Below are 25,914 nucleotides of genomic sequence, written 5' to 3' on the forward strand. Positions count from 1 at the left end.
GTTGTTAGGAACAGCAAAAATACTCATGACTCCTGGTGACTCACAGTATAAAAATAGCATGTTTCTGCACTGTATCTCCGGTTCTCTTTGCAGAACAGACAATCCTGTGCCTGCAGCAATATTTGCTCCACATTTGTGTCTTATTTCTGTTTTTCTTGTTTCTGAACAAAATAGTCACAAAGCCACAAAATCACATGATATACTGCTCTCACATTTACTTTTGTAAGAAAGTGTGAGCCTCATCTATGAGCAATTGTGTAGTGCAAGGGTTCCCAAACTTTCCAGCGCAAGGCCCCCCAAATGGCATTAACATTTGACCGAAGCCCCCCTTTTACAAGATGTCTTTAAAAAATAAAAAATAATATAAAAAAAATACAGACTTTTTTTTATTATTAACAATTACATCTTACATCGTTACATTACATCACATTAGGAATTGATTGTGTGTGTGTGTGTGTGGTTGTCTGAGAGTGAGAATTTATTTTTCACACCAAATTGTTGAGGCCCCCCAGGCGCCCCCTGGCGGCCCCCAATGGGGCCGTGGCCCCCACTTTGAAAACCACTGGTGTACACACCCCTACATCCGCCAAACAACAGATTGGTTATAGAAGTTATTAAAGTGGTGTAGTGTGAGTGGGCCAGTGATGCTGAGATTTTTTAAGTTGTGTAGTGTGCATTTGTAAACAAACTAGAGAGTTACATTGTAACGCAATATTGCAAAATAGTTTTCATAGATTTTAAATAAATTACTGTAAGCAAAAATAAAAGCTGTAACTTTAATACAGTTTTAGTCACTGCATAATTTCCTATGTGGAATGTTTATTTCATAGTTTTGTAATTCACAGTAATAGGAAAACTCTTTTGAGTAGATGTGTGTATGGACATTTGATTGATGCTGCATATGTACCCCCTAAAACAATGTTTCTGAAAATATATTAACAGGAGATGATGAGACTAAAACCTTGATCCCTTATGTCTGAGATGGTTGGTTCCACCCCTCTCGTTCAAGCATGTATGCAGTTTAGCAACAGAAAATGTGTACGCTTCGTAAAAGTGCCTCAACAGATTTAATACAATGGCTCCTCTGGTGTCAAAATGAATGAAATGTGATACATGACAGCAACATCTCCCATCTGCCTTGCATGACTGCTTCTGCACAAGCAGCATAATTAGGAACATAGACGTTTGACTCTAAAGTCACAGGAAATAAATAATCAAACGGTGACATAATGTGTAATTCTCAGATCAGCATCAATGTTGGTCAATCAAGCTTATTTTCCTTTGCATTCTAAGAGAGCAACTGGTGAATTAGGGTATCTAAGACAATTATAAGTGTGACGGCACTGAAAGGCTAGGCAGAGGACTGCAGAGTCCTGTGTTGTCCGCTGAGATGCTGATTAAATATGACTGTGTCGGAATTGCTGTCTCCAGAGAGAGATAGGAAAAGAAATAGAGAGAGAGAGAGAGAGAGAGAGAGGGGGGGGGAAGTTGTGGGAGATAAGGAGAGAGAGATAGAGAGAGAGAGATGGGAGGGGGGATAGAAGAGTGCTGGGCAAGTTATCACTTGAAAGATGTGAATGAGTGTAGTGTCATGTTTCTGTGTGTAACAGTTGTGGATCACCTACTAATGCAGTTTAATGCCTGAACATAAAAGGCGAGAGCGCTTCATTTTTACTGCTTTATCAATGTCACGCCTTAGTTTTGGAGTTATGTTTCCTCAGAGCACCACTGGGTCATGCTACCTTTTTGGTGTTTATAATACTGATTACTATTTTGCATACCTTTATTTATTTATTCAGAGAGGACATCATTGTATAGTTGAGCATTAGGGGTCTTGATCCAGGACAACTTGGTGGTGCTGTGATTTGAACTCACAATATTACAGTCAGTAAGCCCAAATTCCTAACCACTGAGCCACCAATATCCAGCATGCCTGCTGTCTCTGGCTTTAAATCTCTGGCTTTAAGCCTTGCTTGGTGGAAAAAAAAGTACTGCAAAGAGATGATGGCAGCTCCGCTGTCTAAGAATGAAGATAGATGTTTCCTCATGGTTTGGGTATTAAAGAGCACTCTGTGTGGTAGGTCAGTTCAGTGTTGAATTGAGCAAGCTGCCCACATCATGTCTATGGATATATTGACAGATTTCATCCATCCATTTTCCATACCGCTTATCCTACACAGGGTCACTGGAGAGCCTTGAACCTATCCCAGGGAACTTGGGGCACAAGGCGTGGGACACCCTGGATGCGGTGTAAACCCATTACAGGGGCAGAATTCGAAATGTTAATATTACGTAAGAAAAGAATGTTTTTCACAGCCTCAGCTATAGTGCATATTTCTGGAAGTGAAATATATTCTCATTTCATTAGCTCCCAGTTATTTTCATATTTCAGAACAAATCTGTCAATTATGGGCTTTGCTGAGGTATTTAGTTAGCCATGCTGGAAAAATGCTTTTCATGGCATAGGGGATTACAAATGCATTATCTTTCCTTCATTAGTCTGCTTGCATGTATCATCAGTGGCTTTTCAAATCTGGCAATTAAAAGCTTGTAACACGCAACATTTTTTACTTTCTCCGTTCTTCATCTCCTAATTCCTCCTAGGCTGAGTTCTTGTCTTGGCAGGAAGGTGAAACAAGAGAATGTGGAGTAGGAGGGGTGTGTGTGTGTGTTTATGTGTTTGTCTTGCAGTGGAGATATTAGTATGCCCTCCACTGTCAAGCCTGCTATCAGCTCCTGCATTGCCCTTTCCCCAATGCTATTTACAGGACTTTGGCAGATACCCAGTATGTTAATACATTAATGGGCGCTCACAAGCACACACACACACACACACACACACACACACACACACACACACAGTTTTGTCAGTAATGTGAAGGATTAAAATCTGCCTGCCTTTGTTGGCCTTCTTCAAATGTACGGACAGCTTGAGCTGCCATTCTCATCCACTGATCACTGCTGTTATTTTATTTTTTTTAATATATAATTCTTTACAAAGAATAAGAGTAGCAAAATATGCCCACTGATTCAACAAATTCTGAATTGCCACATTGACATTTATTTGCTTTCATACCTTTGATATCTATGATATATAATGAGAGGACCATTAATGATTCTCACTGAGGGTTCAGTGACCAGGTGGTGGAGGACATCACATACTTCTACAATATCTAGGCACAGTGCTGCTCTTTAAGGACACAAAATTTTAACTCCCAACATGGCAGTCCTTGTAGCTGGGGACCTCTCAGGTCATTGTTGTCTTGCGAATCACTTATCATGCCGGTAGGCAGCATCTGCAGCCCATGACAGCCCAGTCAGGGAACAAGGCAAAGAGGAACATCACAGAACTTATGCTGGGTTGTTCCCCATGACGCTAAGCAAGACATGAACAGGAAGGAACTGGTGCTGGGAGGGTTATAATATCAGACACTCTTGGGGGAAGTGTGATAGATGGGGCATGGTGCTGGAGCCGGAAAAGGAAAGTGTTTTGGGATCTACTTGCCAGCCACTAGAGCATAGCTGGCACCAAGCTGGTGAAAGATTGGTGGCTTGACCGACTCTGGAAGAACAGGATCGAGGTCATGAAGACAGATACTTCCTTGGATGAGCAATATTAAAATCTATTAAGTCTATGCCTTCTTCGCTCTTCTAGGATAGAACTTGTAAATGTGGAGTGTGCAGGCTAAGAGATGTGCTGGCTGGCGTGCAGATTGATTTGTGTTCGGATGAAGTAATATTGATTTTAGATCAGGCCTGCAAAGTACAAGATAAAAACAGAGCAGGGGTATTCAACTAAAATTTGTGAACATCCAGCTACTATAAATTCCTTGCTTAAAAAGGTCTGGATAACCATCTAACAAGACTGTTTGGTGACAAAGGTTACCTACAGTAACTATTAGTGATTTTTTTTTTTTTACACTGTTTCATACCACTTTAACTTAATCTGTTTTGAACATGAAGCAGAGAATAACCATATACCTCTCTGTCCAATTGTCTTGAAACTTCCTTTTTAATAGGCCATGTCATCAGTTCATTAATTAGACCAAAGTGGGTAAATGAAATAAAAATGAAAAAATCTATGAAGAGTCATCTCTGATCTGCGTTCAGGTAAATAATTAAATAAATGCTTGTAATTGGCTACAACATGCTGCAACAGAGGATCTGCTACAGAAGCCTTGTTGGTTTTTGTTCAAAGTATGGGGGGGGTGGTGGGGGGGTTCACTTGCTGAGCAGTTCTTCTAAAGTTTATTTGCGTCAAGTGTTTGGTATGATCCCCAGAAATACTTTGCTGTGATTGGGGGTTGGATTTGGACAATTAAAAAAAAATATATTTTTTTTTTAGTTTGGGGAAGGAAAGTATAACACTGTTTTCCCCACCAATTATGTCCATGATATTTTACAATTGATTCAGACACATATATTGTCTCACTGTTTTTATACTGTTCATAATACCTGCATCCTGTTTTGTTTTGTTCATTGTAATTGCAATTACTAGCTACCATTCATCTTCTAAGCATTCAGCTGAAGAAAACAAATGCACGACCATGTGATGATGTCTCGTGTCTCTCATGGTTTGATTGAGGCATGTTTGTGTTGATGATTGAGAAGTTATAATTTTGTCTAGTTTTCTGCCTCGTAAATGCAGAGGGGGTGGGATGGCTGTAACTGTCCAGTAATTACAACTGGGCCATACAACATCCCCAATTCTTTATTTTGCTAAATGATAATTATTTGGCATTAAAGCATGACAAAGCTGTTGTTTTGTTCAGAATGCAGATTGTCACAAAGCTATTTTTACAGACATCAGGCTTTTAACCCCCAGTGAGAAAACCAATGGCGACTCAACAGGGGCGCCCATCCACTTCTGGGTAGCACTGTTAATTATGACCTGTTTTCATATTAGATAGTCTAGAAATAGAAGGTTATAACCTTCCATATCTAGACTATCGAATATGAAAACAGGTCATAATTAACAGTGCTAGCCAGAAGTGGATGGGTAAGAATGGATAAGAATAATGGTATTGAGATATACTGTTTATGAGTGGTATATGTATAACTTTAACTATAGAGAAAGAGACAGGTCACTCAGCCATTGCTACTCTGAAAGGAACCGGCGCTTCTAGTAAAAGGATTATTGGAGTAGGATCTGGAGGGTAGCTGGAGCCTGTTTCCCTCAGGCAAGTTATCCTGTGACTAGTATGAGAGGTAAGAAAACTTGATTCTAAAAGCTTGTTTGCACCAGCAGCAAGGATCAGGTGCTTCATTAGTAAAACACATCATGACAGTTTATATGAATAATACATTGATATACCTCTTTATGGTATGCCATTCTCGATTGCCCTGTTTATAGAGTACTTTCAAGCGGCACGATTAAGAACAGCAAGACTAAGGTTGATCATTAACGTCCCAGTTAATATGAATGCCTTAGCTCAGGGGTTCCCAAACTTTTCCAGGGCAAGGCCCCCGAAATGGCATTAACATTTGACCGAGGCCCCCCTTTTGAAAGATGTCTTTAAAACACATTAAAATACAGACTTCTGAATATATCCCCTTTTTTTTTATTAATAATTACATCTTACATCTTTACATTAAATTACATTAGGAATTGATTGTGTGTGTATGTGTATGTGTGTGTGTGTGTGTGTGTGTGTGTGTGTGTGTGTGGTTGTCTGAGCGTGAGAAAGAAAAAATCATGTATTTATTCATTTTTCACACCAAACTGTTGAGGCCCCCCGGGTGCCCCCTGGTGGCCCCAAGGGGGCCGCGGCCCCCGCTTTTAAAACTACTGCCTTAGCTAGTTAAGTTTGATGCTGTTTTTCTGCTTGGTCATAGCTAGCATTACCTGAACTGCAGACAGATTTACTCTGCAGTCAAGAGGCAGAGACAGATATAGGCTATTATTTGAGAATCTAACTATGTAGTTAATTAAATTACTTTTTAAATTTAATTGAAAGTAATAAAAATGTGTTAGAAATGTGTTTTTTTGTATTTGCTCTTTCTCTCTCTCTCTCTCTCTCTCTCTCTGTGTCTCTCTCTGTGTCTATCTGTCTATCTATCAAACACAGTAGAAAAATAATTAGCCAATAATTAGATCATCATGGTTTTTTGGATATTTGGAACCTCAAACCAAACCTGCTTAAAACACTTGGTTAATGCTAAAAGTTTTCTCCTTGGGTAGCATCCCCCTGGACTCACCCCTGGACTTCCTTGATGTAAACTCCTCCAGTGTTCATAACCCAAAATGATGCACCTAGTCAGCTGGAACCCTGGACCATGTTGGGCCCCATTTTTCGGGCCCATCTGTCTTCACTGTCAAAATCAGCCTGATTTGTCTTACCCCCCACTGCTCTGCCACTGATGGGCTTATTAATGTTGAAAGGCAGGTGGAGGTATATGTGCAGTGTGTTCCAGCTACTAGCCATTATTGCCTACTCACGGATCTCGCTGTCCCTCTGTGTGTTTCACTCTTTCTTTATCTGTCTTTGTCTGTCTGCCTCTGTCACACTGACTCTCTTTTTCTCTGTCGCCGTCTGTCACACGCTTTCTTCCTGTCTGTTCTCTTTCTCTGCCTGTTGCTCTTTCTTTTACTGTCATTTATTCTCACTCTTGCTCAGTCTCTTTTTTCCCCTTTCTTTATCGATCCCGCTCTCCTTGTCTCCTGTTACTTTTGATGGGTCTGATTTCAGCCTGATGTCACTCCTAGCCAAGTGAAATAGATGCTAATTTTAATCATTGCACATGCACAGACCTGATCTAAAGCAATGCATGAAGTGTCCATGTTGTTGGTTAAGGGCATGAAATCCTTTTTTTTTTTTAAATTTGCTCTGAGCCTTCTCTGAAGCTGTTATAGACAGACAATGAAAGACAGACATACAGAAATAACGAAAAGACAATAAGCGAGAGAGATTTTAGATAATGCTACATACATAATAATTGTCTCATATTGCAATCATGTAATAAATGTCTCATGCAGCATGCACATCATTTGTCTCCAATCTATACAATGAACGACAAACTTCTTTTGGAAAATCCAACAGGTATAGCTGGGTATTATTGGGATCTGTAAAGCCTTATGCTAGTGCTACCATCCTATTATTATTCTGTTCACACACTGGGTCGGATTTAGTGAATCCATGCTCTGAATTTCAATTCACTCACTCTCAAAGTAGGTCTGGGTCCTGGCGTGTGATAATATCAATAAGCGTGTTCCATTAACCCTGGTCTCCACATTACAGCAGCTGTATCAGAATGAGTTATGGGGTGATTCCTGAAGCGAGTTCCTGAGCAAAAGGCAGAGGAAAGAAAGAGAATCCTTTGACTCTCTGAGAAAAGCTTTCCTGTCACAAGGTGCAACTAAAAAATCTTAATCATAACCAAGAGTGTTCCTAGATCTTCTATTTTGTCTGCTACCTCCTTTCTTCATTTCTATTTCCCCCACGTCTATCTCTCACTCTTTTTCACTCTCCTGCCTTACACACACTCTCCCAGCGGTGCCTGAGAACTCATTTAATGGTGACGTCTTTGACAGACACAGGCCTTGCGTAAGCCCTTGTCCCCTTTTCTGAGCTTACCTGTGCCCAAAGCCATTACCCCAGCTATCAAAGGAGGAAAAATTCTAATAAATGAAAGGAGTAGGAGAGAGAACATGAATCCTGAGAGCAAGACTGGATAAACATCCAGACTTTCTTTGTGAAATCACATGCATGAAATGAAGGTCCCATAGGTTCCCAGCTTTCAGCATCTGGTTTCTGTCAGTCGGCTGAACAGCAATTCTTACTTCATCTGGCACGTTTGTAATAAAGCTCACACTCTTATGCCCAACAGTCTGGATTGTGTGCAGCTCCTGATATAGAGTGAAGAATGCCAGATCCTTGGAATTGCGTCCATGACACACGATTCTTCAGTGCCGCACTCATGGGTCAGCCTGACATTTTCTCTCCTTATTGCCTTTGCAAGTGAAGCAGCAATATCAATTTTGTAATGAATGCACTTTCAGAATGGCCACATCGGATACTGTAGGTCATCACACAGCTAGTAATACATCAGCACTCATCGGCTGCTGAAGGTGTCTTTTATTGCTGTTACTACAAGTATATATACTAATCAGATTCTGTAACAGTAAGGCACTGTAGCCATTAGTTATTTACTTATTTTATGGCTTCCAGTAGTGCATCAGACAGAAGGCAGTTTAATTGTGATTTACAAAGCATTGGGCATTGGTCTGTAGCCTCACTGTGCTTTTGTGAAAGGCAAAAACCTGCTACTTGTGCATGTTAAACAAAGTGTGCATTCTGACTTGGGTGAAACGATGCCAGAGCATACAGGACATGAAGCTCACAGGAAGCCTTTGCACTTATTTTCCATCCTGTTGGCGTTTGACCCAGAGCTAAGCGGAAAGTATGACTCGACACTTCTAAACATCGGAAGCATTAGACAGGGCCATGATGTTGCACTTCCATAGGGTTAGGAGATTCACTATCAGAGAGATAGACACTCATGGTCTACCCAGTGTTTCCTTCATTATACAGTAGATACTATAAAGATACTATACAACTACTTTACAATATCTATAATGCGTATGATCAGAGATTTTATTGCCAGCCAGTGCTGACTGTACTTAATAAATGGCCTTACATACAAAAAATGATGGTGATGATGAAAATCAATCAACAATGATGATCCATCAATTTATAGACTATAAGTATGGTGAACTTTTTGTATATTTTATGTAGAAAATTATGTTTTTCCCATGCTGTTGACGCTTTTGTGTTGTTGCTATATACCATACCAATTTGATAATTAGGTAAGGAATAAAACATGATGGGGTCTGCTGTTAAAGGAAAATAATCAGCAACAGGGTGGTTAATAGCACCAAAAGAAAAAAAACGTCCAGGGGACAGCTTTACCTCTGACACTGGATGCTGGCCAATCAGGTTAGACTTTTGTAGCTGGAAAACAAAGCTGGTGATGCTTTTTATGAAGAGGGAGACATGTATCAGTATAGACACCTTTATTATTGCCTCACTTCCAGACAGATATTAGGCTGAGTAACAAGTTATGGACTTAATTTGAGTTTTTATTGCTACTGATGAAATTAAACGTACTTTGAGAGAGAGAGAGAGAGCGAGAGAGAGAGATTTCAGATACCTGGGCTCGGTCTTCTATAATGGACTAATATTGGTTCCTGAAATAGGGCTCCAATGCTCAGAATGAGATTTGAGGTTATCCGAGTGCAATATGAGAGAGGTGTAAAGAGCAAAAAAGATGCTGGAAGTGCAACACTTTCTTTTTGTGTCAGGTTTGAGTGATAGGCATGTCAGACAAAAGAACAGGCAGCACCTACTGATAGCTACTGAAACCTCTCGAGCTCTTTCGGCATGATATTTACAAGGCAATTGTTGCTCAAAAAACAACATGGTTTCCAGTTTCATGCAAACCTCATTTGTACACACATTAGCTGTATCTCGGCGCTCTGTGAGTTACTCTGAATGTCTCATAGCTTTTCTTGCACAGTCTAATAAAGTAAGCATTTGGAAAGGATTGGCACAGACTGGTGTATTCAAGCCCATAAAGTAGTTTCTAGAAGCTGCCTTCTTTAGCCAGCATGAAAGCCTTTACAGCATAGCTAATGGTTCCTGACAGCTGATGTTTGTGGGTTTTCTGCCACATTGTTGAATAGCAGTATAACTTGTGCAGTTCCTGAAACTCTACTCTGAATATAGTATATTTAGCTATGATATACATATTTATACCACAACACTATTGAATTCTGCAGTCTGATGGGTGTTAATTGAATAATTAATTAAAAAGAATTCACAGGTTAATGAGATTGATCTAGTACTTTATCATTTTTAATGCGATACTAACAACTCATTCACAGGGACTTGTATGGCACATGTTCCACATGACATAAGACTAATAATAAACTTGTTTAAAAATGTGCTGATATTTAGAAAATGTATAATTGTGAACTTAAGGGAAATTTATATACAACAAATTTATAATTGTTGATATGGTGAGGTTTTCTGGAAGGAGATGTTTATTCGAACAATTATGGAAGGAGTCTCCACTGTCAGCGCTTTATACTGGTCAGTATGTTTACTGCCAGAAAGTCTTTTCTGTGCTGCAAGAGGAATAAGACACTTTGGGAAATGCTATTATTATTATCCTCATTGCACCACATTGTCCTTGATTATTTTCCTATTATCCTAACTTCCCGCACACATTTAAAAGCTGTAGTCATATCTAGATCTTAAATTAACAAATGAATAGAATTTTTTTTTATTATTTCAATGTTTCATGTGCCCTCAAGCTTACACATTCAATCTCCCTTGCAGTCTCTCTCTCTCTCAATGTCTCTACTTTACATACCTTCTGCATGTAGTATTAGCGTCTCACTGGAGAGTGGAGCCAAGTGTTTGTGCATTTTGTCTTTCTAGCATTTTGACCAGGAAAAAACAAACAAACAAACACATAAACAAGAAAAAAAAAAAGCATCTGCTCTTGTACAGTGACATGAACTTCAGTTAAAAAAGACACACAAACATGCCTGAAATGTAAGACCTAATGATGAACCGCCAAACACCGGGGTCAAGGTTAGTTGGCTTAGAATATGTCTGTGACTGGCGAAGAACAATAGAGAAACACGTTGCTTAGTTACTATGTTTGGTAGTTTGCAACTTACCAGGCAGTGTTACGTAACTCACAAGGTGTTACACACAGAAGCAGTTGAAAAAAATTGAGAGAGAAGCAGCAAATAATGCTATGGCATTGTAATTGTGTGGTAACAGGGTGAAGAGCAGATACTTTAAACAGCCTACTTACTAGCAGAAAATTAATTGGCTAATTCAGAATTTAACCAGCTGGTGGAATTTATGAAAGAGATGTAGTGCCCTACTTTCAAAAAGCTTTAGACAGACATTTCAAACTATGGAAGCTACCTAAATGAAAATGGAACATAAATGGACCAATCGACTGCAGTCACGCTTATGGTTGACCTTGACAAGTCTGTTCTGTAAAGAATATGAAAGGGTGAACTATGAGTAGGTTTAAGTTAAATGATATTTGATAGGGTGGTTGTGGATCAGGTGGTAGAGCGGGTTGTCCACTAATCGTAGGGTTGGCGGTTCGATTCCCGGCCCACGTGACTCAACATGCCAGTGTCCTTGGGCAAGACACTGAACCCCAAGTTGCTCCCGATGGCAAGTTAGCGCCTTGCATGGCAGCTCTGCTACCATTGGTGTGTGTGTGTGAATGGGTGAATGAGACACAGTGTAAATTGCTATATAAGTGCAGACCATTTACCATCCCCCCATATATACACTCACTGTCCACTTTATTAGGAACACCATATTAATACTGGGTAGGACTCCACTTTGTTCTTAGAAGAGCCTCAGTTCTTCATGGCATGGATTCTGGTTTACGTTGCCATGATTGCATCACATAATTGCTGCAGATTTTTCAGCTGCACATTCGTGATGCAAATCTCTGTTCTACCACATCCCAAAAGTGTCTCTACTGGAGTCAGACCTGATGACAGGGGAGGCCACTGAAGTACGCATTGTCATGTTCATGGAACCAGTAGAAGATAACTTGTGCTTTGTGACATGGTGCATTATCATGCTGGAAGTAGCCATTATAAGATGAGTAAATTGCAGCCAAATAGGGATGCACATGATCAGAAACAGTACACAGAGAGGCTGCAGAATTCACGTGGCCCAATGTGTTCCAAGGAAACTTTCCCCCACCATTACACCACCACCAAGAGCATCAACTGTTAACACAATCCAGGTTGGGTACATAGATTCATGCCGTTGACATCAAATTCTGACAATACCATTCACATGTCATTCCATATTCATCAGACCAGGTGATGTTTTTCAAGAGCTGCACTCCTTTCAGCTAAAAACCTCAGGAATCTGAGGATACAGTGTACACAGGCTCACTGAAACTGGACAGGGAAAGATTGGAAAAAGACCAGGCCATTATTACCCTGATGTGTATTATTATTTTTGTATAACAGCAATGTCTGAAGTGTGTTATTCCACTTATACCACAGTGATTTGCCAATGTTTACAATTTTTTAATTTATTAAAAAAATTATTGTAACCGTTTATAGTCACATTTAATGTAGTGGAAATTCTCCAAGACAAGTTAGTTCTTGTTCTCGCGTACGTTATGGCAGCTATAATAAACAATTGTTCCCTCACCAGCCCTTCTTTTTTTTTCTCTCTGTTGAAGCTAAGACAAAGAAACACAGCTTGTCATGTGAGAAATTAGAAGATGCAAAGCCCTCTCTCCTGAAGACGTCGGGAAACTTACTGACCGTTACAAATGCTGATACTGGAGACTCCATTCATAAATGATACATAACAGAACAGAAAACTTCACCATAATATCAATTATTGTTTATAACATCACATTTTTTTATCAGTTTATTATCATTTATGTAGACTGTCCACCAGACAAGTCCCTCTTGAATGAGCTGTTACTATAATCATTTATGTTACAGCCAGAACTATGGTCAGAGCCATGCTGTTATAGAGAATTAATATATAGCCCAGTTATATTTCCAGTTAGCAGAAATGTTCCTCAAACATTTTAATGCTAGGAAATGCTGATCTTTCCTTAATGTTGGTTTTGTCTATGTGGGAATGTTGTCTGAGCATATGTTTCTTCATCCGAAGATTGTAGAAACCTTATTTTTGTAACCTTCTTAGAATACGGTTATAAAGTTATGATCTTAACGGGTAGAGAAAGTCTTCAATGAGATGCTTGCTCTACCATTCAGCAAATGAATAAAAGTGAACACGCTTATATATTTAAAATGATGGGTTACATAAACAGTGTTTACATGCACTTATTTACTTCACTACAATTTTATTTGTATTGAAGAATTCACATCTGACACATTGATAGGGTCCACCATGTGTGTTACCAATGAAGTGCAAGTAGTAAAGGTAAATAATTGACAGACTTGAGTGGTGCTGAGATACTAGTAATGAAAGTAATTGAGAATGACCTTCGTGAAGATTGTCATTTTCTAGCAGGAATAATCCGGGGAAGATTATTATTTATTTAAACCTATGCAGTGTTATTCCTGACCTGTTAAACTACTGGATTTTAATACTGCTACACTATTCCTGATTACCGAGGCAACATGGGTTACTGAGGATTCAGTTTTGACATTGTTTTTGGTGTGTAGCACAATGGGATGCTGTGCAGTATGGTATCGTCCTGGGTTTAAAGGGATTGGCATCTATCTAATTTATCAGTGCATGATGGGGGGCCAGGCTGGCCCAGCGGGCACAGCCAGAGAGAGAACATAGAGAGTCACTGCTGTACAGCCCTGCTAAATGCTGTGATGTGTGTGTGCGTGTAATGACTGAGTAATGAGGACATCCATAGAAAAGGGAACATACTCTATATTGTATACTAATGCATGGGATCAGATTTGTGTCTGCATACAGTTTTATCTTATATCTTGCACTCGTACTTGCATTTAGGATGAGTGTGTGTTTCTCTGTGCATTAGCTCTGTAGTAAGAGAGTATTTAGCTCTGGTCCTTGATGTGTACAGAGCAGTTCTGTGTTACCACTATGTCATGATATACACAGTAGCAGTGATTAATGATTAACGAGAGTCGCGTGCCCAAACAGCAGCTCCTTGAATGAAGCAACCGCCCTTTCAATTCTCTGAATCAGTTATGTAACTCAGTGGATTTTAGGAGGCTTTTAGGCTAAGCTGACTGAAGCAACACTGGCCTTGATTGCCTTCATTGTGCAATAAACAGTGCATAGAAGCTTATTAAGCTGTAAAATCCACATACTCCTGCTTCCTTTATTCTACCTATTTATATCATCCTTTGTCTCTTCTACCTCCATTATTTATCTTTTATCTTCTACTGTCTGTTACTATTTAAGGACTACCATAAGTCTCTCTCTCTTTTTTTCTCTCTCTCTCTGTCTGTCTGTCTCTCTCTCTCTCTGGCTGCCTGTCTGTCTGTCTGTCTCTCTCTCTCTCTCTCTCTCACTCTGTCTGTCTGTCTGTCTGTCTCTCTCTCTCTCTCTCTCTCTCTCTCTCTTTGCCAGGCTGTGTAAATCTGCTGTAGATAATGGTCTCTGTGTGGGTGAATGCCAGTTTTTGGAGTTGTGACTGCTGTTGTAACTGGTTGTTGCCCAGCTGGAATAATGAATGGCTCTGGTTTTTCTGCCTCTCCTTCTCTCTTGGGCACCAGCGAGTCACATGGGCAGGCTTCCCTACCAAGCTGCAAGCCAGGCCTATGATCACACACACACACACACACACACACACACACACACACACACACACACACACACAGACCCAAGGTAAACGAAAGCTGTTCATTCAGGTGCCTTCTGGGAAATCATACTTCTCTTGGTTCAGTTGAAGATTAAAGGCACGAGGATCAGTCTTCTTTTGAATTGGATATCAATGAGCTCCTAAGGTGATTTGGGAATGATGGATGGGTGGGATTTTTAAAAAAATGGTCCATTTTCCTTTTAAGCGGTCCAGATTTGTCACATTTTAGAAAAGTTTTGGTTTGATAATTGGACAGAGGATTAATATTTCACTGAACTTTAAAAGTTGGTCATCTCCATAATTGCACTGCAGCAGTAGCTGCAGAAGCATGACATCTATCATATAGAAACCCTAATCTCATTCATCATCTCGTTGACCTTTGGGTGAATCTGTTGAGTACATCGACTAAACGTCATTTAAATCTCCTGTACTGCAATTAAAAAACAAAACACATTAAAGATTCAGAATTTAAAATCCAAAGGTAGAGAGCAGATTAAATAAATGCTGTCTGTTTACAGTACAGCACAATTACAATCTGTTTTATATTTGTTGAATCTGTTGTGAGAATGAACTGGGTATCTAGGGCTTTAGATAGATAATCAGACACACTGAAAAGATCTGAGTCGACTAAATATGTCTGTGCCTGCAATTTGAAAAGAAATCCCACTGAACCTCCTGTAAATAAACAGCTTGGGTATTGAAATGGGTTAAAATTGAGAAAATGCAGGCAGTGACACATTTTATCACTAACAGTCCCCCCATCCTTTATCCACCATCTCAGACAGAGAGTTCCTATTTAATAAAGCATATGCATTGGCAATCAAAGTGCCTAATTCAATTCATATCTGCAGAACTGAAGGATTTACATCTCGTATGTGTGGCTTCTGGTGACATATATTCATGGTTGTAGATTTGGTTTGAATATTGGGGGGGGGGGGGGGGGGTTGAAGTGTGAATGGGTGTGCTTCCCAATATTTATTAATTAAAGGGGAAAAATAATCAGTTTTGTTATATATGCATATATATTACATAATTATCCTCTGCTTATCTATTTATATACCCATCCATGCATCTGTCTAATCTATCTGTGTATCGTCCACAAGCACTTATGATCAAATGATTATTTCATTAAAATAAATTACACAGGGCATAATAACAGTCCAAATGTATATACACTGTAACTGATTAAAACTTATACACATCATTTATTGTGAATAACCTTGTTGTTGATAATAATGGGAACTATTAAAATAAAATTTAGCTAACATAACACAAGGCAGTTTTTTCCCGCTCACTTGTTAGAGGAATAGTTATGGCTAAATTGCAGTGAATTAGCTAGCTAGCTTCAATATATGTGGATTGTCGTTAGCTAGATAACACCATATTATCCTAACTCTTGAGTACATGTTTCATATTTTTTACTGTCCCTCTCTGACCAGCAATGCAATAATGTTACAAAATAAATTACTTCTACTTCAGTTGATCATGGTATAAATATTGGGGGAAACCATGCCCCTGCATATATTGCTTGTTTCTAGTTCATGTCTCCATACCACCAAATTTTCAATTGAAATGTATGCTAAAGGTCTAGCAGAATTCTGTAAAAGGCTTGACAGGCAATCCTGATGAGAACTGGTTGAACCTGTGGGCATGGGTGTGAGTGTGTGTAAACCCCTCAAGAGGCTGTAAGTAACTACCTGATGCATGAAGTGAAGACCATAGACCATATCCTCCTTTAGTTAACTCTCTGTGTGCGTGAGTCTGTGAGTATGTGAGTATGTGACCTCAGGAGCTGTGATCGTGAGCACAGAGGCAAAATGCAATAAACAATAATATTCGGATCATTCTTGAGTGTTGCCAGAAGTGTATAACAGTGAGCTAAGGAAAGTGCTAAACATTTATCTGAGCCTAACTGAAGCAAGAACGAGGAGGCAGCAGGGTATCTCTGCAGGTTCAGGGTGATAGGTAAAGATTAGATCCAAACACCTGTCTTGAAAGATAAGAGCAGCATTTGATGCCTGCTAATTCTAATGTCATTATGACATGCCTTTTTTGAGGATTGCATTCTGTGAGGGATTTAATACACTTTGATATGCTTCATTCAGTGCTACATCACTCAGCCATGGAGACCCAAAGAATCGAGACGAATTCTAAACATGCTGCCTATGAGCAGAATACAGCAAAATTCACAACACGTTTTGAACCACCATGAAGGCTGAGCTTTCCACTACACAACAAAGTCCAGGTTCAGATCACTGATAATTAGTTGCCCAGTAACCAGTGACCTCTGTGCTGATCCATTTATACTAGTGGATCTTTTGTATGTATTACTCTCATAGTATGTGTAATAAGAATCCTCTGAGAATCACTGAGACAAAATGCATTCATTAATATTTTTATTTGTTTACATTCCATAGCATTAATGAGAAGGACATTGATTATCAGTGTCACTGTGCCTAGGTCAGGGTGGCTGACACCCTGTTGTTGTGGAGCTGTTGTTGTTGATGTGGAGCAATGACATAAACACGGCTGTCCAATTAGAGAGAATGTGAAGTAAAGGTATACATGGAACAGTTTTTTTTTTTATTCTTACCCCCACATGTACTAGTAAAAGTTTGACCAATCCACCCACTTCCACAAACAGTTTGACTAACCTGCTCACTCCCACAGACCATTTAACCAATATGCTCACTCCCACAGACCGTTTGACCAATCCACCCACTCTCACAGACCATTTGAACAATCCACCCACTCCCATAGACAGTTTGACCAATCTGCTTACTCCCACAAACAGTTTAACCAATATGCTCACTCCCACAGACAGTTTAACCAATCCGCTCACTCCCACAAACAGTTTGACCAATCTGCTTACTCCCACAGTTTAACCAATATGCTCACTCTCACAGACAGTTTGACCAATCCTCCCACTCCCACAGACAGTTTGACCAATCCACCCACTCCCACAGACAGTTTGACCAATCCACCCACTCCCACAGACAGTTTGACCAATCCACCCACTCTCACACAGTTTGACTAATCCACCAACTCTCACAGACAGTTTAACCAATCCGCCAACTCTCACAGACAGTTTGCCCAATCTGCTCACTCCCACAGACAGTTTAACCAATCTACCCACTCTCACACAGTTTGTCTAATCCGCCAACTCTCACAGACATTTTGCCCAATCTGCTCACTCCCACAGACAGTTTGACTAATCCGCCAACTCTCACAGACAGTTTAACCAATCCGCCAATTCTCACAGACAGTTTAACCAATCCGCTCACTCCCACAGACAGTTTGCCCAATCCGCTCACTCCCACAGACAGTTTGACCAATCCACCCACTCTCAGACAGTTTGACCAATCCGCTCACTCCCTCAGACAGTTTAACCAATCCACTCACTCCCTCAGACAGTTTAACCAATCCACTCAATCCCACAGACAGTTTGACCAATCCACTCACTCCCACAGTCAGTTTGACCAATCCGCTCACTCTCACAGACAGTTTAACCAATCCACCCACTCCCACAGACAGTTTGACCAATCCACCCACTCCCACAAACAGTTTGACCAATCTGCTTACTCCCACAGTTTAACCAATATGCTCACTCTCACAGACAGTTTGACCAATCCACCCACTCCCACAGACAGTTTAACCAATCCACCCACTCCCACAGACAGTTTGACCAATCTGCTTACTCCCACAAACAGTTTAACCAATATGCTCACTCCCACAGACAGTTTGACCAATCCACCCACTCCCACACAGTTTGACTAATCCACCAACTCTCACAGACAGTTTAACCAATCCGCCAACTCTCACAGACAGTTTGCCCAATCTGCTCACTCCCACAGACAGTTTAACCAATCCACCCACTCTCACACAGTTTAACCAATCCGCCAAATCTCACAGACAGTTTAACCAATCCGCCAACTCTCACAGACAGTGTGCCCAATCTGCTCACTCCCACAGACAGTTTGACCAATCCACCAACTCTCACAGACAGTTTGACTAATCCACCCACTCTCACAGACAGTTTGACCAATCCGCTCACTCCCACAGACAGTTTGACCAATCCACCCACTCTCACACAGTTTAACCAATCCGCTCAATCCCACAGACAGTTTGACCAATCCGCTCACTCCCACAGACAGTTTGACCAATCCGCTCACTCTCACAGACAGTTTACCCAAGCTGCCCACTCCCACAGACAGTTTACCCAAGCTGCCCACTCCCACAGACAGTTTAACCAATAAAAGATAATTTATTTGAAATCTATTATTACATGATTGTCAGGTTAATTCAGGTCATGCAGTGTAGACAGACACTTCCCTCAAAGCAACGAGCACTGGAGATGGGAGCAGAGGGAGATATTCATGCCATGTGTAGTGCACATCTAGCCCTATAGAGTACATTTCCCAATGCACACCTCTGTCACTGTGGTTGGTTTTCCAGATATCTATAGAGCACTATTAATTTGTGCTTCTCATTCAACTTTGAGTATAGAAGAAAATATAAAATGCTCTATGACTATGGCTGTGGTTATACATTTACTGTTGCCAAAGCTGTGAGTTAAGTCAACTTAACTGGGTTTTCAGTCCAAACACAGACCAAGTAGAAGAGAACAGAGAGAAGAGTTGATGGGAAGACATGCAGTCAGGGTGAATGTAATCTTTGCCCACTTTACTGTGTTATTCCTCCCAAGTGGGAGGTAAATGTGCTGTATATCGGAAGCTGACGTGCTAACTCTCTGAGCTAGCACATGGAGAGCAAGGCTGCCTCATGCTGCAGTTGGATCTAATAGAGACAAAAGAAATGATAAATATCACTACTCTGGCATGACACCCCACACTAGCAAAGCCTCTCATTATCACTACCAGAGAATGTCAGGCAAGAAATAAAGACTAATGGACTAACCTCACGGACTAATTGTTTTATCAGTTACACACTCACAAAAGAAGAACTTGCTTCAAGAACTATTAAACTTCTATTTTTAACATGACAATAACTCAGAAGGGAGTACTTCCCCTAATTTGATCATTTTTAAGCTACTCAAATAGTTTGATCATGTCTGTTATCAGCTTTGATACAAATGTATATTGATTATTATTCTCGTTTTATTTAACCATTCAAATCATTTGCTTAAATGTGACTGTTGATAACGATAATATTAATCGCAGAAACAAAGTGCAATTTTGTTCCATTACACAATGATTTTCCACCATTAAAAGGATTTAGCTTTAGGTTCTTGTCTGTATTCTAGCTGTAAATATGAAAGTATCAGAGCAAACAAATTTTGTTCTATTATTAAGAATCTTAATAAGGGAAGGAAATAAGGACTGAGTGTGGAGTAGCTGGCTCAACTGACTAAATCAGCTTCAGCTCCTAAGCTGGGCTCGGTGACTACAGAGTTGTTGGCACAGGGAGTTTGAAATCTGTGCTTTAAATTATGGGCAGTGTTTCAGCTGACTGACAATGTGGCATTCAATCCTTTTATTCCCTCCTGCCCTATTCAGCACATACTTATTCATATCCAAGCCATAATATGGCAAAGATTTCATTTCCAGAGATTATGTACCTCAATATTACTGGCAGGATTCATGTTGGCAAAGCATACTAAAATTTAGCTTAGCCTAGCCAACACCAATGTGGAGATGCTAACACACTGATGAGCTGACGAAGCAAGGCAGTCCACAGGGTACTTGTGTGGTAGGGGCTGTTAACACTAACATGTGGTTTGCTTTTCCTTACTGTTCATTAAGAAAAACAACAGTTATTTTCACACCATAATCATAGGCCACATGGATTGTGGAATGCAGTGGTTTCCTGTTGTTTCCATTCTACTTGTTCTCCTCAGAATTATTTTACAGAGATACTCATAACTTTGTGTTTTCACAGCACTGGCTAGGATTGCTATAGTTTGCCTTTTTGAACTTATAGTGAATCATGTTGCTGTTGATTTTGTTAATCTAGCTTATCTTTGAATTTTTTTGGCCAAAATATATATTTTTGCCCACAACCTTAATCCAACTAGCTGGTAAAAGACAAAGGTGTAGGCTAGCAAGTGTGCAATGTATATGTTAACTAATTAGAAGTTAGCTAGCTCAGATTTGAAGATGGACACACACAGACCTGTGCTTTCATTTGGGTAGGTTTTGGATTTTATGAATTAGAAGCACACACACGCGCGCGCACACACACACACACATACAAAAGAAGAAAATTCTAGATGCCAGGTGCAAGATCTTTCATATCAGGATAAAGTATTTCAGGAACACAACGATATGGGGAATCATGTTGTATGTTTCCATATCATCAATGACATAAGAATAGAAATAAAAATAGAATAAATAAATAATATAAAACAAATTACCAGTTCAACTGCAAGTTTTGTCACAAAAACCTTTGCACTGCTATGCTGTTGTTGAAAACATGTGCTTTTGCTGGAGCCAAGCTACAGCATTTTAGTTAATAAAAATAATCCATCACATATAGAATCAAGATGCACTGAGGATCATTTTAGAATTACTATATCTATAACTATAACTATCTATGAATGTACAGTAACTGTATGTGTCGATGCCCATTGAAATCCAGCGTACAAAAATTACAGCTGGCCTCTCTAGTGCCACTGCAGTCATAATCATCTATAATGTTGCTCTAAATTGGAATTCCAATTTTAAAATTATGCCTTAGAACTCAAAATGCCTGACTGGCTCCAGTAAATGCACACTATGTCATTTACTGACAATGGAAACAAATTAAAGGGCAATGCAATTGGATGCATTTCAGCAGATGAGGAACTGATGAGTCACTGTTTTTTACTCAGTTTCAGACATATTGCTTTATTTTGGTCATAGTTACTGACATGTAGAAAGTAGTTTAGCACTTCTGTCGTGATGAGCTGCTCGGGAATGTTGCCTAGCTGGTGGCTTAGCAGCTTCAAAGAAGCATGTGTGACCTTTCTCTGCCCAGATGGATGGTTACTGCGGAATAAGGCCTGAAGGGAAATGAAGAAAAATATATGAAATTAAGGATGATGAAGACACTAGTTAATGCATGTACTGGAGGTAGATGTGCATCTGTATTTAGGATGTACAGCTGTTCCTGGCTGTCAGCCTGCCAGAAACATATATAATTTTGCATGGCATCTACAGAAATAGCAACCTATCTGTAAATCAGTGGGTGGAATTTTCACTTATAACCGCGACCCTCAACTAAAGTGTTTGTGTGGTCAAAGCAGTGAAGCTGAATCAGAAAGCTGCTACTTTCCCACTGGTGCAATGTGAGGTTGTGACTCATCGCTATGGCAAACTACAATCCTGTCAACATGCTCGTTTTCTTATCCCTACCAGACTTTGGAACAATGTTGAAATTGCCCTGTTCTTGATGTACTGTAGGCTGTGGGTCGACATGGCCATGATTTGCAGGTGCTAACATTGACATGTTAATCTCTTACTTCTTTTCACAGATTCAAAGCAAAAATAATTACCTCAGACAATAAAAGGATACCAAGAATACATCAGCCCGCTCTCTTTAGTTCCGTATCTGGGCTACATAATGAAAAGAGATATATCAGACATAAAAAAAATGGACAGAACATAATAAACAAAAAAAAAAAAAAACCCTTACATTTCTGATGGCTTTGCTGTTACAGTAGCATGGTTAAACAGTTTCCAATTTTCTCTCCCTTCTTGAACACAGCTGCTGCTGGTATATAAAAAATTAGAGAAGCACTCTTTCTTACACTGAGACAGAATCCAGCAGAAGGGATAGAGCGAGAGATGCACAAAGAGAGAAAGGATTAAGAGAGTGGTGAATTGTGAGAACTAAAATTGGTGAAAAGGGGAGTGGTACTGTTTGTGTTTTAAGGGAAAAGGGGTATATAGGTGTTATATTAAAGTACCACCTCAGCAAGTCTCTAATAACTGCTCCAGAGGGATGTGCTTTTGCATCTCTAGTATGTGCAAACTGTAACAAAGAAATTGCGTGAAGGTCAGGCACAGGCCTGGCTTTATAACCCCTTTTATGGCCATGCTAATGCTCTGCTCTTGGGAGCAAGACATCTCATACCATGCCACCCTATTTGCTGAAAAGGACCAATCAATTTTCTGATTGATAAGGGTCCCCCAGAGCCCAGTGAAAATACAGGTACTACAGCAGTGAAGCAGTGAGTCAGGAGCAAGGACAGGTCTGGGCGATGTCAGGAGTACTTGTCTGAAACACATCAGACTGCAATCTTGGAAAATCTAATCTTTTCTTTTTAAAACGTAAGCATAAGGAATAATGGCATCTAATATTCCACTGATTGCCATTGTGTTAAACATGCCACTTTAATTCATATAATTACATATGCTGGGCTGCTAAGCTGAGTTTTCAGAAGCACATACTTGATTTTCAGAGGCGCAACCATTGTCTCCATTTGCTGCCCTCTTATGTCGCTCGCCTGTGATAATATATGCAGAGCAGCCAGGGACGAATAACAAAGAATACAAATGTGGTGGATGTGGCTGGATGACAGCACTGGTATCTCTAATGGTGGCCTGATTCGTTTAGGAATGATTAGTCTGCTGCCAATGATTAATTCCCCCAGGCTTTGATTGTGTCAGATGTAGAGGTAAAAAAGAGGGGAGGAAAAAACACAGGAACAAAATTGGAAAGCATAATTAATAGATTCAGATCCTGTTAAACAGCCCTCTTAAAGAGCAGAGAGTAAAGAAAGGTACATGGAACTGGCACCCAATTTGTTCACACTTTGTTTCAGTAATAAGATTCAGGCCTCACTGTGTGGTGGATGAGATAATTAACTCCCCAAGATACACTTGAGAAAGGGTCCTCCCTTTTGATTTACTGTATAAAGTAGGCAGATCTCTGAAGCTATTTTCAAAAGGCTGTTACAACAATTCCATACTGTGCTTGTTTTTTTTTTCTGTCTCTCGTTCTCTCTCTCTTCTACTGATAGACTGTCAAAGCAATTAAGGCCAGATGGAAATAAATGACACTTGTGAAGAAAATGAATGTGCATCACTGATATTTGCTAGAAATGAAAATTATGGAAATGAGGAACTCTTAACCTTGATTCTTGTCATGATTGCATAATTCAAAAATGTTCAAATGCATTCATAGCAATTTTGCTTATTGGTAGTAATGGTCATTTGGTTTATGTCTTTAAAAATTAGCCATTTAATAATGGGCTTGGTTATCAGCCATGTTGCTAGTTAGACACTGTTTTGAGCAAAAATAACCCAAATCTTGCCTCAAACTTTAGTTAAACACTGTACTTAGTGTATGAGTTGGTAGCATGACATCAGCTCATGCTAAGTTCCGTTGCTATAAAGCTTCAGCTTCCGTCATTGTACTTTCCTACATGACAACTCCTTTGGAATGTGTAGATAAAGCTTTCTGCCCATTGTCTCTATGAGAAATTGAATGGCGGCTCAGAGGCCTGGTGAATTATCAGCTTTTTCTGTTGACTTTGATCTCTTTTCATTTAGCTTACATGTGAGTCAGGATGACTTTAGTCTTACTCATTTGCCCTCTGTCTCTTTCTGTCTTTTTCAGAAACATGTGAAGACAGTGGAATAGAAGAACCATACAGTTTAACCATTAGGACTCGGAAAGAAAGGTTGTGACTTGTAATACCCTGAACGATTTCTAGTATTGTTTCCTCCTTGCCATCCGTAGGGATCATGGAGGGCCAGCAAGATTCACAAAGGACTTTACAAGTAAACTCTTCTAGTTCTTTAACACTGCCCTTGTGTGTATGGCTGCTGGTGCTAACCCTTGCTACAACATGCAGTGGACAGACATTTACCACATTTCACCCTGAGAAGCGAGAATGGTCTTTCAATCATATGACGGTCCATCAGACAACAGGGGCACTTTATATTGGTGCTGTTAATCGTGTCTACAAGCTCTCTGGCAACCTCACTCTCCTGGTCTCCCATGACACTGGCCCAGAAGATGACAACAAGGCCTGCTACCCACCTCTCATAGTCCAACCATGTTCTGAACCACTGGTCTCTACCAACAATGTCAACAAGCTTCTCCTTATTGATTACTCTCAGAACAGGCTGCTGGCCTGTGGGAGTCTCTATCAGGGTGTATGCAAGCTACTTCGACTGGATGATCTCTTCATACTGGTAGAACCCTCACACAAGAAAGAGCACTATCTCTCTAGTGTCAATCAGACAGGCACTATGTATGGAGTTATTGTGCCTTCCCAGGGCAAAGATGGCACACTTTTCATTGGCACTGCAGTAGATGGGAAGCAAGACTACTTTCCAACTATCTCAAGCCGCAAACTTCCTCGTGACCCAGAGTCCTCAGCCATGCTTGACTACGAACTGCACACTGATTTTGTCTCATCATTAATCAAGATTCCTTCAGACACCCTAGCACTGGTCTCCCACTTTGACATATACTACATCTATGGATTTGCCAGTGGCAATTTTGTGTACTTTTTGACCGTACAACCAGAAACCCCAGAAAATGGCATGGCCTCCAGTGGTTCCTCAAATGATCTCTTCTATATTTCACGCATTGTCCGGCTCTGCAAAGACGACCACAAATTCCACTCCTATGTGTCACTGCCCATTGGCTGTGTGCGCAATGGCATAGAGTACCGGCTGCTGCAGGCAGCCTACCTTGCCAAACCAGGAAGAGTGCTTGCCACCTCACTCAATATCAGTGTCACCGATGATGTGCTCTTTGCCATCTTTTCTAAAGGCCAGAAGCAGTACCACCGTCCCCCTGACGATTCAGCCCTCTGCGTTTTCACCATCAAGGACATCAATGCCCGCATCAAGGAGCGCCTGCAGTCCTGCTACCAAGGAGAAGGCAACCTGGAGTTGAGTTGGCTGCTGGGAAAAGATGTTCAGTGCACCAAGGCGGTAAGGCACCCTTTGCTATAATACCATCATGTTATTTTATGTAAGAAGCCTAAAATAGTACTATTACAAGAAAGTGTTGTTCAGCAAATGCTCAGATAGATCAATCAGCACTTTGTTTGATTCCTTTTTGAGGATTGTATTAGGGCCTTAATATTTATTAAGTAGTATCTATTTATGAAATTATTTGAAGAACGTCTCATCAATCACACTTTCAGTAGCAGTACTGAGTTATAAACGCCTCTACCAATGACACCAACCATTCATAACCATCAGATTGAATGTAGAGTAACAGCCGACACAGACACAACAGGGCTTCAATAAAACCCTCAATCCTATCAAATTCCTTCTATCATGTAAATCTCTTATCAGGTTAATCTTTGTTTAGTTGTAATTAAAAATAATTAGTTTATAGCCCTGATAGGATAAGTAGTCATATTAAAATCTATCTGAATCTATCTGAAGACATGTTCGCAACTTAGAATGGATTTATTTTTCTTGGCAAGCATTAACGCAGTTCTCTTCCACTGCAATACAAATACACCAATCCTTTCTAGTCTAGGAGAGCATGGAGATGGAGAGGGATAGGAGAGAGAGCATGGGCGAGAAACAGACTGAGAGTGAGAGAAAAGAAGCTGTGTCCAAATACCCGAGAGCAGGACTCTACTGTATGTCCCTACATAGTATCTACAGTCCTTTT

The 25,914-nt window shown here is 40.1% G+C and overlaps 1 protein-coding gene across 1 annotated transcript in view; it reads left to right on the forward strand.

Moving 5' to 3' along the window:
• The window catches only part of plxna2 (plexin A2), a 233,546-nt gene that overhangs the window by 18,656 nt on the left and 188,976 nt on the right, over window positions 1-25,914 (forward strand). The window contains exon 2 of the mRNA XM_053643848.1: window positions 23,887-25,217. Within this exon, the coding sequence (XP_053499823.1) occupies window positions 24,015-25,217 (1,203 nt within the window). The 5' untranslated portion in view covers window positions 23,887-24,014. The remainder of the gene's footprint in view (window positions 1-23,886; window positions 25,218-25,914) is intronic.

Source organism: Ictalurus furcatus, chromosome 15 (assembly GCF_023375685.1).
Source record: "Ictalurus furcatus strain D&B chromosome 15, Billie_1.0, whole genome shotgun sequence".
Classification (NCBI taxonomy): Eukaryota; Metazoa; Chordata; class Actinopteri; order Siluriformes; family Ictaluridae; genus Ictalurus; species Ictalurus furcatus.